Source organism: Castanea sativa, chromosome 12 (assembly GCF_040712315.1).
Source record: "Castanea sativa cultivar Marrone di Chiusa Pesio chromosome 12, ASM4071231v1".
In the NCBI taxonomy this organism is placed as follows: domain Eukaryota; kingdom Viridiplantae; phylum Streptophyta; class Magnoliopsida; order Fagales; family Fagaceae; genus Castanea; species Castanea sativa.
In genome coordinates, this window is record NC_134024.1 from 8,342,148 (window position 1) to 8,355,336 (window position 13,189).

Consider the following 13,189-nt stretch of genomic DNA (forward strand, 5'->3'; position numbering starts at 1 on the left):
ATTAAGGACTAAAAGTGGTAAAATTAAAATGTAAGAACTTAAATAAAAACACGCCAAAATGTAGGGACTAAAAATGCATTTACGCCAATATAAAACTCTTAATGAATCACCTACTTTCCTAATTGCACTGTTTAAGTCTCATATTCCGAAGTGTGAGTGTATTTGTTTCCAAAAAATATAGGTAGTTGTCTCACATTACGTAATTAACAAAATGTGTTGTATGTGATATAATTTACTCTACCCATGACTTTTAAATGAAGTTTATGGTATATTTTTGTATTAAAATGTGATTCTTCTTCTATTTGTGTGCCGTATATTTGTTTCTCAAAAAAGAAAAAAAATTTCATATTGAAAAATGAGTGGTTAATATGATATTAATAGACCCAAGTTCATTCACATATAAATAAAAGTGAAATCCCAAAATATTATATCAATAAATTTACACACACAAAATTCTCAATATTAAAATTTCGTATCCATTGCTTTGACTCGAGTCAAATAAAATATTCATCCTGCAATTGTTAATATTAGATCTCTTATATTTTGTTATAAGAGAAAGCTCCAAGAAATGTTAATTTTGCTAACACAACTTAGCTAAATGGGGCTTTTTTTTTTTTTTTTGGAAAGAAGGGGGGGGGGGAGCAAACGGGGGCATTTTGTGTGATGATCATTGAAGATGTATCTCACTATATATATCCTGTTCCCCAATTTTGCCAGATGTTTTGTACTTTTGTTGACTGTAGGACAATGGGAGCCCCCTTTTTTTTTTTCTTTTTTGGTAACGTTCATTTCTTTCTTGTTTGATAATAATGTTTTTTCCGAGAGGAGTGGGGAGTGGGGAGTGGGGAGTGGGGGAGGTTTCATTGGGGCTGATGCCAAAACTCAAAAGCCTTTTGCACGTTTCATAAGCTTATTATTATTATTATTATTATTATTATTATTTTGGATAATGTTCGTTTGCTTTTTTTTTTTTTTTCTAAAAAATAAATTGCTTGTTTTGATTATTAATATAAAAATACAGTTTTGTTTGTTTGTACTTTTTGTTTGTTTGTTTTTTAATAAAGAGTCAGAGCTAGCAATTCATTTATAATGAATTAGAGTATTCAATTGAGAGGAGGTTTCTCAACAAAAAAAAAAAAAAAAAAAAAAAAGAGAGAAGAAAAGAGGAGAAAAGTCAGATAATCCTCAAGCCAATTGGGAGGTTACCTTTGGGAGGCAAAACATTAATAAATTTTTTGACCGGTTAATAATAAAAGGTATACTAAAATTAAAAAATAATTAATATATAAAAAAATAAAAGTAGCTAGTATTAAAAATAAAAATAAAAGATGCTAAATATATAAAAATTTCCTAATACATTTCAACCCAATCATATATTATCTTTTTTTATTTTTTTTTTGAATTTTTTTTCTTTTTAATCTCAAACATATATGATTTTGATTTCTTACTTAGTAGGAATTTTCCTTTTATATACAAGTCAAAGAGTTTGGTAGAATATCATCTTTTGTTTTGTTGTGAAAGACAATATCCATTGTTGGATATAATAGGTTAACATCGACAATTTAAATCATAACAAATTGTAAGTTTTGTTAAGAAAATAAAGTTTCTGGAAGGCTTGACACATCACTTGATTGACCTTTGATCGATCAAGATAAGCCTTCGACAGACTTTTAGTTGATTGAGAATCAGGAATCCTAATTCTCTTAAAGGTCTTTTAAGTCGACTAATAAGTGGGATTTCGAGCCCTAAATGAAAAACTATATAAGATACTACTTTGTCAATGAAATCGAGAAGAAAAAATGTTTGTGTCCTGCCAAAAAGTCTAAAAACTCTAATTCTTTCTTTGTCACCATCATATCATAGATCTAGAAAGTTAATATGAAGACAATACTTGAAAATTGGTGATAGTTTGTTGAAACCAGAAAGTCAAAGTCATTGCATTAAGTTGATTTGAAGAAATCTTCGGGAATGTCCTCAGAGTATTGGACGAAGTTCATGGTAGAAGAATGCAAGGCACTTGGGAGTATCGTAGCGTTGTGCTATAAGTCATACTAGAGAGCTTTAAAAGTAAGGGTTTAATTCTAGTATAAAATTTGAATTTAAATGATTGATATGCACAGATTTTGCACATACAATCTAGTGACTAGCACCTACAAAAAGGAATGAATACACCGGAAAGGTTGTGAAGGGAGCTGGTAAGGGATTCTATGATGCCTAGATCAACAACAAATTGGACTATTATATCACATTAATTTTTTTTTGTTAATTTCTTATGTACCTTTTATGCAATGTAGAAATTAAGGGAAAATTGATTGATATTTTGGTTTGATGATAAAAGGCAATCATCATAACACATATGTCATAAGTTGGAATCCTATTGTATCTACAAAAAGAAGAAAAAGAAAAAAAGAAAAAAAAAAAAAAAAGGTGTTCACACACCAACTCACTAGACCACCATCGAGCCGTTCATTTTGTTGGAGGGAGTTGCCTATGGCACATAGTCCAATGATCATCACCAACTCCCAATTCTGATGGTTAATCGGTACAGTTGTTGGCAACAATTTTAAATATTTGTCATTAATTGAGTCGATCATGTGTGTGTGTCTATATATCAACATGCATAACCTCGATCAGTTAGATTTGAGACCATCTTCAGGACATATCTAAGATCCTCTTTCATTATTCCTCATCAACCTTCAATTGTTGATGTCATTGCACTTGTAAGTATGTTTCTCTGGTTGTCGATTGAAGTTTGAAGGTGCGTTGATTGAAGAAGGTGAGTCCTAATTCTAACCTTTTTTGGGTTTGATTATTAGATCTTAGCTTTTGTTATGTGGGTTTGAATATATTCTTGGGATATATAGATCTTAGGTTTCCAAATCAATCAATCAATCAATCTGTCTCTCTCTCTCTCTCTCTAACAACTAACTACTGCACTGACGAAAATCGCTGTTGATGTTTCCAAAAAATGGATTCAAAGTTGTAGTGGTGATGTACATTTTTAGGAGATCAACGACTCCAGTGTGGCCCAAAAATCCCTCCTAAAGTTGGCCACATTAGAGCATCATCATTGAATGTGGGATATGGCAAATGGAGCCCTCTTTTGCAATTTTTTACAATTCAAGCCCAAATTTTTTGCTCCATTGAATGTTGTATCTTGTAACTATTGTAAAAAAAAAAAAATACAACTGAGCTACAGTACCATCTCAAATGTAAGATGGTACTGTAGCTAATGGGATAAAAAAAAAAAAATTTTAATTCTCCCTCACCCCTTTTAACCCTGGAATTTCTCTCTCATCTCTCATTATTTCTTTTCTTTTCTCTCTCTTTCTTCTCTCTTTCTCATCTGCTCTCTCACTGTTCAGACTCAAGACCCTGTGGGTTTGCTCCACGGTGGAATCGGATGGCTCCAATGGGTCAGCGTGACGGCTCTGATGGTTTGAATCGGAGCTCCGATTGACGTGGTATGGATTTTTTGTTGTGGGTTTCTGTATGGATTTTTTTGTTGTGGGTTGCGATCGGCGTGGGTTTCTTTGGAGGTGGTGGGTTTTTTTTTTTTTTTTTTCCCCAGTTTCGCTGATCTGGGTTGATGGATGATGGAAGAATTGGGTTGATATGGATGATGGAGGACGAGTCTGGAAGATCGGCGTTGTGGTGGCTGTGCCGTTGATCGGCGTGATGGTTTTTTTTTTTTTTTTTCCAGTTTCGCTGATTTGGAGTTGTGTGGAGGAGGAGTTTGGAAGAGAAGAAGTTGAAAAGTAAAGTAACGGGATTCAGTGAGGATAAAATTGGGAAAAAAAAGGAAAAATATATATTTTATTGTGAAGATATATTATTTTAATGAGTAGGATAGAAAAATAAAAGTTTTGATATTAGGGTTTTGTAAAATGGTATAGTATAATTGATAAAGTAGTTTTTTAGATGGTAAAATAAGATAGAATTAGGAAAAATGAATGTGGATGCTCTTAGCCGATGATCACCTCCAATAGAAACCCATTTTTATAAAATCCCATGAGGTCCCTAATAAAGTGTAATATTTGGAATTTTCCTTTGATTTGCTCAACAATTAAGTTGTTTCCTTCTTTTAAAAATTTTGAATATAAGCAAAATATATAAAAATTAAAATTTTTATTTCCATATAAGTTTTAGATGACCAAATTTATGGTTGATTAATTATAGGCACGTCATAAATAGTGAATTTTCCTTTGGGTTGGTGGTTAACCTCCGTAATGACTTTTCTTTTGGGTCGTTTTTCTTCAAAATTTCACTCTACCACCATATCATGTGTTATTTGTATGATTGCTTATTACCTTATATTTGATAATTTGTTTAATAAGATCCAGATTTTCTAGATTTCCTAGAGAACTCTATTATATACAATTCTTAAAATTATAACCTTTCCTTTTTAATATAAGGTTCCAACAATGCTACGTCTACATTCCACTAAAAACTATTAAAATAATTTGTCAAAAAAATATTAAAATAATAAATTTTTAATAGAAAAATTATTAAACAAAAGGAATTTTCAAATGAAGGGGTCTTCCCATTAAATAAAAAAGGGGTCTAAACATAACTTTTCATTCATGATTGAAATGATTTGTTCATAGTGGCAGTCAGTGTATATACGCCTATTTTTATAATACATTGTTTTGGAACATTTACTAACCATTAATACAATTTAAACTAATTTAATAGAAGAAAAACAAGAAAATTGAAAATAGGAAAAGTTTTTTGTTTAGTGGCCAGTTCTACTACTGACCACGCTAAAATATAGACACATATCTCCATTTCAACACATTCAATAAAATTAGCTATTGAAAACAAGTCCAAGCCTTAAATATAATACTGGATTAGATTACCATAGGAAAAATTAAAAAGAAACAGCAGAGGAAAAAAGATTGCATTCATGAAAAGTTGCCTACCTCAGATCACAATCAAGTACCCACTGATTCAATTCAGGCCGTGAAAAAAAAAAAAAAACCACCCACTTTTTTCTCTTGTGTCAATCTTATGTATGATTGTGTGGATATTTCCCCTTCCCACCTACCGTCAATTTTCTTTTTTTTCACAATCACCTACCGTCGATCTTCACATTGCTTTTCACTTTCCTCTTGGGAGTTGGGACAATTGCCACTCACAATTCCAAATTCTTATTATAGAAAAAAAAAGTCAAAAAACAAAAAGTACTTCCAACTACTTCACCAATGTACAAAGCAAAACAGAAAACAAATTCAATATAAATAATTTTTCACACACTGTTAAAAAAAAAAGAAAAGAAAAAAGAAGAAGTAAAAATCTCTTCTTGTTGTGTATAAATAAGCTTATTATACACACACCATTTCCGTCCAAACAAAGCCTCAAAAGATTCAGACTGTGAGAGTGAGAGTTGAGAGAGATAAAAAACCAGATCATCTGTTTCTCTTTCCCGCTCACTCTTTTTGCAGTTTTGCTCTCTCAGCAATAACAGATTGAACCCAAATATAAGAAACAGAAAACAAACAGACAAGAGTATTAAGAGCAATACAGCAATATCACCACCATTAACGCCAGGCAAGATTTCTCTCTCTCTCTCTCTGTTATCTAAAGGTTTCTACTTTCTGCTGTTTGCTTTTTGTATAATCTATTTGTAGATTATGTTGTATCTGTTTTTTTTTTTTTTTTTGGATTGATATATTGGACCATGTTTTCTTCAAAAATAAATAAATGGGCTATTTTTATTTTGCGTTAAACCCTAGTGCCGCCGTTTGTTTCCAGGGAAAACTGGGTTCTTGATTGTTGTTTGGGTGATTCTTGATGCTAAATGCGGATTTTTTTTGGTGATAATGTTAAATTAAAGCAATAGGGAAGTGGGATTTGAAGTTGAGATTCTGGGATTTTTTGATTCTTTCCGTGGAGAATTTTTTGTTGTTGTTACGTGTGTAGTTTGTATGGCTTTTAAGGACTTTACTTTTTCAGCATTGGACCAAAAGAAAACTGTGTTGTAGTGTTCATCGTTCTCTGCGTAAAAAGTAGATTCTTTTCTGTTAAGCAAATGTTGGATTTGGAAAGGTACTACTTGCCAAGGGAATCATATAGCAACTTTTCAATAAGGTCCTAGTGATTTTATTTTATGTTTGGGTGAAATGGAGCTTGGGGTTTTTCTTGATTGCGTGATCGACGCATTAATTATGTTTTTTGATTCTTTATTTGGTGAAATAAAGACTAAATTGGAAATATTGGGATTGATTTTGTTGATATTTGTATTTTTCTTTTCAAAAAAAATATTTGTGTATTTTTTTGTCAAAATTAAAATGTGCATTTCCTTTTCCAGTGAAGATTCTTTTTTTAAAAAGTAAAACAGCCCGTTTTTGTTGATGGGTTTGGTTATATAAATGAGTCTCTTTTGCTTGTTAGTGTATATTTGAGAGTTTGCTTGGTATTCTTCTCTCTTCTTTCTCTCTTTTTGAAGTTTTAATTTCATTGAACGGATGTATGCTTAAAAAAAAAAATCATTGTTTAGATTGTTTTTAGTTTAATTTATGAACTACAGTAATGGGAGATGAATGCTTGAACTTAAAGAGATAGGTTTCAGTGTGTTTGTGAGAGAGAGAGAGATTAACTATAGTTCTGTTTTTTCATTGTTAAAGTTGTGTTTTTAATGGATATACTTTCATATGTAGAGGCTGGAGCTGGAGAAGAAAAAGATAATATATGGAGGGCGGCGCAGGAAAAGGTTTGGAATGCCAGAAGACTATGGATGGGAAGGGGAGTAACGGGAATGGCTCAGAGAAGGCTATCCCTTCTTGTTGCTTGAAGGCCATGGCTTCAGCCCCGGAGCTTGAGGCAAAATGCCATTCTACTGTTGTTTCTGGGTGGTTTTCGGAATCTCACTCTTGCTCTGGTCATTATCTAAGATTTTCCCCCCCAAATATTCATATATTTTGTTGTACATGGTACTCCACCATATTTAGGTACAATGGTTGGTCTGAATAGTTTTATATTACTAACCCCATTTTCTTGCTTTGTTTTTAACAGGGAAAGCCAGCAAAAGGGTTTATTTTAACAATCCAATGTGGCCTGGTACTCATTTTTTTTATACATGTTACGCATTACATGATCTCAATTTAATAGTCTTTTCATACATCTTGATATTGTAATCTTACATATGTATATATAGAGGTTTTTTTTTTTTTTTTTGGTATGACTTTGGGTAAAATAGAATGGAGGAAAAGAATGCATGCGACTGATCTGTTCAGGATCCATAGCAGCCCCAAAATTTTGGGATTATGGCATTATTGTTGTTATTGTATCACTTTGTATTGTATGGTAGTGATATACATATCATTATGTGACCTTTCTTACTGTTATAATAATTATAAAAACATTGCTCATTAGATTAACCTGATGAAAAATATACCCCAAGGTGGGGGCTCAATGTTTTTCTTGCTAGTCACAACATCCTTTCTTATGCTATGAATATTTCCTTAAAATAAAAAAAAAAAATTCTTAAACCTAACTCATTTAGTGAATATGGATCTTTTATTCAATATAAATAGTTATAGATGATGTTGTTTTTGATCATATTTAGGAGAAGCCCATTCCCTAGTGGTGGAAGAAGTTTTGTTTAAGGCAAAGTCAGAGTATCAAGAGGTCCTTGTTTTTGAGGTATGGAGTTGCTTTCTGTTGTTTGTGTGACCTTCACATACCTTATAATTGTTTCATTGAGTTGGTTAATGTTAATTCTTTGTCTGCAGTCCTTAACATATGGGAAAGTGCTTGTACTTGATGGCATTGTTCAGCTGACAGAGAAAGATGAATGTAGCTACCAGGAGATGATTGTTCATCTTCCTCTCTGTTCAATTCCATCCCCCAAAACTGTAAGTTCATCTGTATTTAAGTCCCTCCTGTTTATAATTTACATTTGCAGTAGCTTTGCTTGTGTCATATTTTCTTCTCTCTTATCCTTCACATTATTTGTCATCAGACAATGGGGGTTGTAAAATTCTTATACTTCATGTTTGTTTGAAGATAATGGTTGGTCTAGTTTGATTGTATTACATAATGCTGCTAATCTTTTTTCCCCTTTTATATTGTAGAGACATAATTTTTATTGAAAAAAGAAAGCATTTACGTTTTTGGTAATTGAAGCGTGTAATTTGATGCTCCTGTATCATTTAGAAATAAAATGGTCTAAGCTGTGCTGCTTCCTAGAACTTTAAGGGAAAATGTTGAAAATAAAGATGTTATGAGTTCTTCCATTTAGCCAATTGATTATGGGGTTTCTATTGAGTAAGAGAAAGAAATATAATCTTGATAAAAAAAGAATGTAATGGAACTTTGATGTGCATTAGATGGATGGCAAAGTTTGATCCTTCCATCTATATATCATTTAGAAATAAAATGGTCTAAACTGTACTGCTTCCTAGAACTTTAAGGGAAAATGTTGAAGATAAAGATGTCATGAGTTCTTCCATTTAGCCAATTGATTATGGGTTTTCTATTGAGTGAGAAGAGAAATATAATCTTGATAAAAAGAGAATGTAATGGAACTTTGATATGCATTAGATGGATGGCAAAGTTTGATCCTTCTATCTATACTGAGCTGGAATTGGTAGCCATCATTTCATTTGCTGTAATACCAGTTTATTTTTTATCTAGTATTTTTGCTTATTATACACACACACACACACACACACACACACACACACACATAGATTTTAAACTTTTTTCCAACCAATAATTTTTCCATTTTGACCTTATAATATTGCTGAACTGTGTGTGGGTGTGTTTGAGTCTATCTAAAATTTAGATAGGCTTAAATACACCCACACACACAGTTCTAAATGCAAAAAAGGCTAATTAAGTTCCGGTAATTGATTTATTCTCAATACGGTGGTGGTGCCATTGATAGAAGAGTTGGTGATGCTAGTAGCCCTTGGTTGGTGTGGTGGCATGGCTTGTAGTGACTGATAGTTGCAGTGATGATTTGGTGGTTGCATGATAAGTTGTGTGGCAGTGGTTTTATTTTTAGGGAGGTGGCAGTGGTGCAATGCTGACAGTTATTAGTTTCTAGCTGGAGCTGGTCGTGATGGTGGCCTTGTATATTTTACTTTGCAGGGGATTGGTAGGTATATTTCTGGCATTAATGTTCTGCTAAAAATACAACATTTTTTAGAGGAAACAACAGTAAACTCAGCAAATTATCAATATTTTCTCTCTATCACATGTATGTAATTGTAATTTTATTTGTTACATCATAGAACACAACATATGTTGTTTATTGTGGTGCTCTAGCTGGACCAAAACCCAAACTTGGGTTCTTAATTCCATGTTAAGACAAGCTATTGCTGCATGTATTTTAGGATATAATAAATGTGCTATCGTGATATTTCTGTAGTTTTGTGCCAACGAAGTGACTTTTGGTGGTTGCTTAATATAATTGAAACCAATATGTTATGATCTTCGTGTCAAGACTAGTGAAAATTGTAGGGCAATAGTTGGTCCAGAGAAAATATGAGTACGGTGAGCAAATCCAGTTAGTTTGTCTTGTCTTCTTCATTTTTTCTTGGTCATTAAGATTTGCTACATCTCTTTGGATGCATAAGTGAATTTAGTTTTGCTCTTATGTTCAATTGACGTTATGCCTCCAGTAAAGTAATTTAAAAATATAGCCAGTGAGCTCTAGCTCAATTAGAACTTTCTCCCTTGGCATGGAATGGGGTGGGAGGTGAGGTTGTGGTTCCAAGGCTTACCAGTATGTTTGTAACTTAATATTACAGCATGCATGGTGCTCAAAGTACTCTATAGTAGGAAGCAAGTTTTAGTTAGCTTGGTGATGTTTAAGTTCTTTGAGCTGTGAAGCTGATCAGAGGATCTGGTTGCCATATGAAGATTGCGGACCAGGGGCAGTCATACTCTGTGACCAGCTTCTACTTCTGCATGACTTTGCATGTTGGTTTTCCTCTTCAGTGTTGGTATGATTTTGAACCTTACTAATATTAATTTGACAGGTTCTTGTTGTTGGCGGTGGAGATGGTGGTGTTCTTAGAGAAATAGCTCGCCATAGCTCTGTGGAGCAAATTGATATATGTGAGATAGATAAGATGGTCATTGATGTAAGTGGATGTTGTGATTTGCCGTCTTCATTTAATTACCTGTTCAGTAGAGTTTTCTTTTTCTTTTCGCTTTTTGGGTGGAGTTAATCAACTCATTGTCTTGATTTCTTTTGTTTAGGTCTCTAAAAAGTTTTTTCCCGAGTTAGCTATTGGATTTGAGGACCCTCGTGTCCACCTCTATGTTGGTGATGGTATGTTCAAACAGTGTCATTTGTTCTTCTCTTTTTCACTGGGTTTATGTTGATTTACAACGCTGTAGCCCTTTGTTGATCTTACTATTAATTTTGGACAGCTGTTGAATATCTTCGGAATGCACCTGAGGGGAAATATGATGCAATTATTGTGGATTCATCAGATCCTGTTGGTACGTTTTATATTTTTTGGGGGGGGGGGGGTAATTATTCATTTCAGATATTCAGAGTGGCGTGGTTCTGCTATTAGTTTCTGGACTTGGTTTATAATCTATTCCTTTTCTTTTATAAACTTATCCTCTCCTCTTTCTTAATTATTTTATGAATTTGGTTAAAAATTGTGAGGTTTTCCTGAAATCTGAAATATGCAGTCTAATTGTTTAGGAAATACTGAAAGCTTAGATTTCTTTTTCTTTTATTTTTATTTTTTAGTTTGAAACTTGTGCTTATAAGGTTTATGATGCCAAAACCTCACTCATAGGGTTCTTTTGCCTGATATAGGACCTGCTCAGGAGCTTGTAGAGAAACCTTTTTTTGACACAGCGGCCAGAGCATTAAGGCCTGGTGGTGTCCTCTGTAACATGGCAGAAAGCATGTGGCTCCATACGCATCTAATTCAAGATATGATCTCTATTTGCCGTGAAACATTTAAGGGTTCTGTTCACTATGCCTGGACTAGTGTGCCAACATATCCTAGGTATTGATGTTTCCTATTGTTTCTCGAATTTAATGGTAGAAAAATTTATTTTAGCATTTTACATTTTGCTGCCTGTTTATTGCTTGCTCTGCTGTGTATGTTTTCAAAATGTAGAGAACTAGTTGCTAACCCGTGCTATGCATGGGAACTAATCTATTTGTGAGGTAGATTAAAATAATTTATAAAATCTTAAATTGATTAAGAAATTACGTGATTTTCTCTTGTATGATTTTAATGTGTTGCAAATTGATGAGGAAATCATTGTTTGAACGTGTAATGACTTACAAAAAATTTGTCAAACAATTTCAGATACTGCAAAAAAATAACTCAAAAATTTAGATATTAAAATTTCTAAAAGACCAAAAAATATTAAAGAAAAATTATTAACGTTTGAGTTTGAGATTAAGTTGGACTTGTTAGAGAGATAGATTTCACTCCTTGTTAAGCTTGGATTAAACAAAATAATTTTGTTTGAAAAAGATGAGTTTGAATTTAAGTTAGACTTGTAAGATAGAGTTTACTAAACAAAAATAATTTTGTTTAAAAAAAATGATGAGTTTGAGTTTAAGTTGGACTTGTTAGAAAGATAGAGTTTCACTCTTTGTTAAATTTGGACTAAACAAAAATAATTTTATTTAAATAAAATGACAATTTTATTTAAATATTGTGCAGACGTGGAAAATTGTGAGAACTTCAGAGGCTTCGATTTTTTATATAGATATAGATTACTGAAAATAGGTTGTGTCTTTATTGGCCTAACACTGTCTGAACGTTGAGTTCGTTGCTTAATGAATTTTAGAGTTGCCTGCCGCAAATTTGTTGTTTTAAATCAGTTGGACATTATAATAAGTGCAACTATAAATAGGATACCATCCATACATTATTATATCCTATCAATTAAGTATTGGAATTTTAGAATTTTCTTTGGTTTCATAATCTGGTTTTTGTAAAATTTTTCCTTGCCATGCAGTGGTGTGATAGGATTTCTTATATGCTCAACTGAGGGGCCACCTGTTGATTTTCTAAATCCCATTAATCCTATTGAGAAGTTAGAAGGAGCTCTGAAGCATAAAAGAGAGCTAAGATTCTATAACTCAGAGGTAAAATCTCTATCTCTCTCTCTCTCTCTCTCTCTCACACGCGCATTCAGCATAAATTGACATTGGTATACAGCCTTCGCTGCTTTTTTTTTTTGCTTTGACCTGAGTTATAGAACCTTAGCTCTCAAGTATAGAAGAGAGCTAAGGTTCTATTACTCATGGGTAAGATCTCTCTCTCTCTATGCACGCTCACACACATATTCAGCTTAAATTGACATTGCTGTGCAGCCTATGCTGCATCTTACTTTTTTCCCTTGAGAATTGAGTGAGCTATAGAAAATCATTAACATTATATAGCTAGCAAAAGCTGAATATTTTGATACACTGGACCTGCAATGGTCAATGATGTGATGACCATACACTGAGGAATGAGGCTTTCTTAACCTTTGCTGGTAAAGCTCTTAGGTGAAGATTGTCAATTTCATTCCATTATAATCTGGTATCATTAGAAAACATACAATAATCCCTTCATGCTTGAATCATGATGCTGAAGTACCCTCTTTTATTTTTTTGGTGATTGAAATCCTTATTTACTCGCTTCTCAAAAAAAGAAAAGAAAAGAAAAAAGAAATACTTATTTGCTCTTTGGCCAAAGAAAAAGAAACAGAGGATTCATAGCTAACCTCAAAATTTCGGAATTAAGGCTTGATTGTTATTGTTGTTTTATTGCACACACAATGGGACTTGAAACTAATTGGCATTATTCTTTTGACAGATGCATTCAGCTGCCTTTGCCTTGCCATCCTTTCTGAAAAGGGAGGTGAACTTGCTTTGTGAATCTCCAACGCCGGCAGCACAACGAATCATTGTTTCCTAGTTAATTCATTCGAGTCCTAGTTTGGTTATTCAGATATATGGAGTTAGTAACATTGAAAGTAGACAGTAGGTGATTATTGCACAATTGTAGATGGGACCATGAGCTCTGTTTCAGGAATTAGTGAGGATATTAATTCTAGCGTGTAATATCATCTCTGCCAATAATCAATTTGTGGATGGCTACTTTTATTATATTTATACCTCTGAAATTATCATATTTTGTGAATGTTGACTTTTCCTTGTTCATTTAGCCAAGTGGTTAATCTGCTTAATTGGGAATTGATGGCTCAA

The 13,189-nt window shown here is 33.0% G+C and overlaps 1 protein-coding gene across 1 annotated transcript; it reads left to right on the forward strand.

The window, feature by feature from the left end:
* The first annotated feature begins 5,152 nt into the window (after window positions 1–5,152).
* LOC142618525 (spermine synthase) lies at window positions 5,153–13,121 on the forward strand. Its single transcript, XM_075791474.1, has 11 exons — window positions 5,153–5,550; window positions 6,660–6,880; window positions 7,015–7,059; window positions 7,568–7,644; window positions 7,734–7,856; window positions 9,990–10,094; window positions 10,213–10,285; window positions 10,387–10,458; window positions 10,787–10,982; window positions 11,953–12,082; window positions 12,798–13,121. Exons 2-11 carry the CDS (start codon window positions 6,691–6,693, stop codon window positions 12,897–12,899), a joined length of 1,113 nt encoding a protein of 370 aa, XP_075647589.1. The 5' UTR covers window positions 5,153–5,550; window positions 6,660–6,690; the 3' UTR covers window positions 12,900–13,121.
* The last annotated feature ends 68 nt before the right edge of the window (window positions 13,122–13,189 follow it).

Bases quoted from the DNA above. Each gene is read 5' to 3' on its own strand.
- LOC142618525 (XM_075791474.1), top strand. From the start codon at position 6,691: ATGGAGGGCGGCGCAGGAAAAGGTTTGGAATGCCAGAAGACTATGGAT. The intron at 7,645-7,733 runs GTATGGAGTTGC...CTTTGTCTGCAG, and splicing joins AAGAGGTCCTTGTTTTTGAG to TCCTTAACATATGGGAAAGT. The intron at 12,083-12,797 runs GTAAAATCTCTA...TTCTTTTGACAG, and splicing joins TAAGATTCTATAACTCAGAG to ATGCATTCAGCTGCCTTTGC.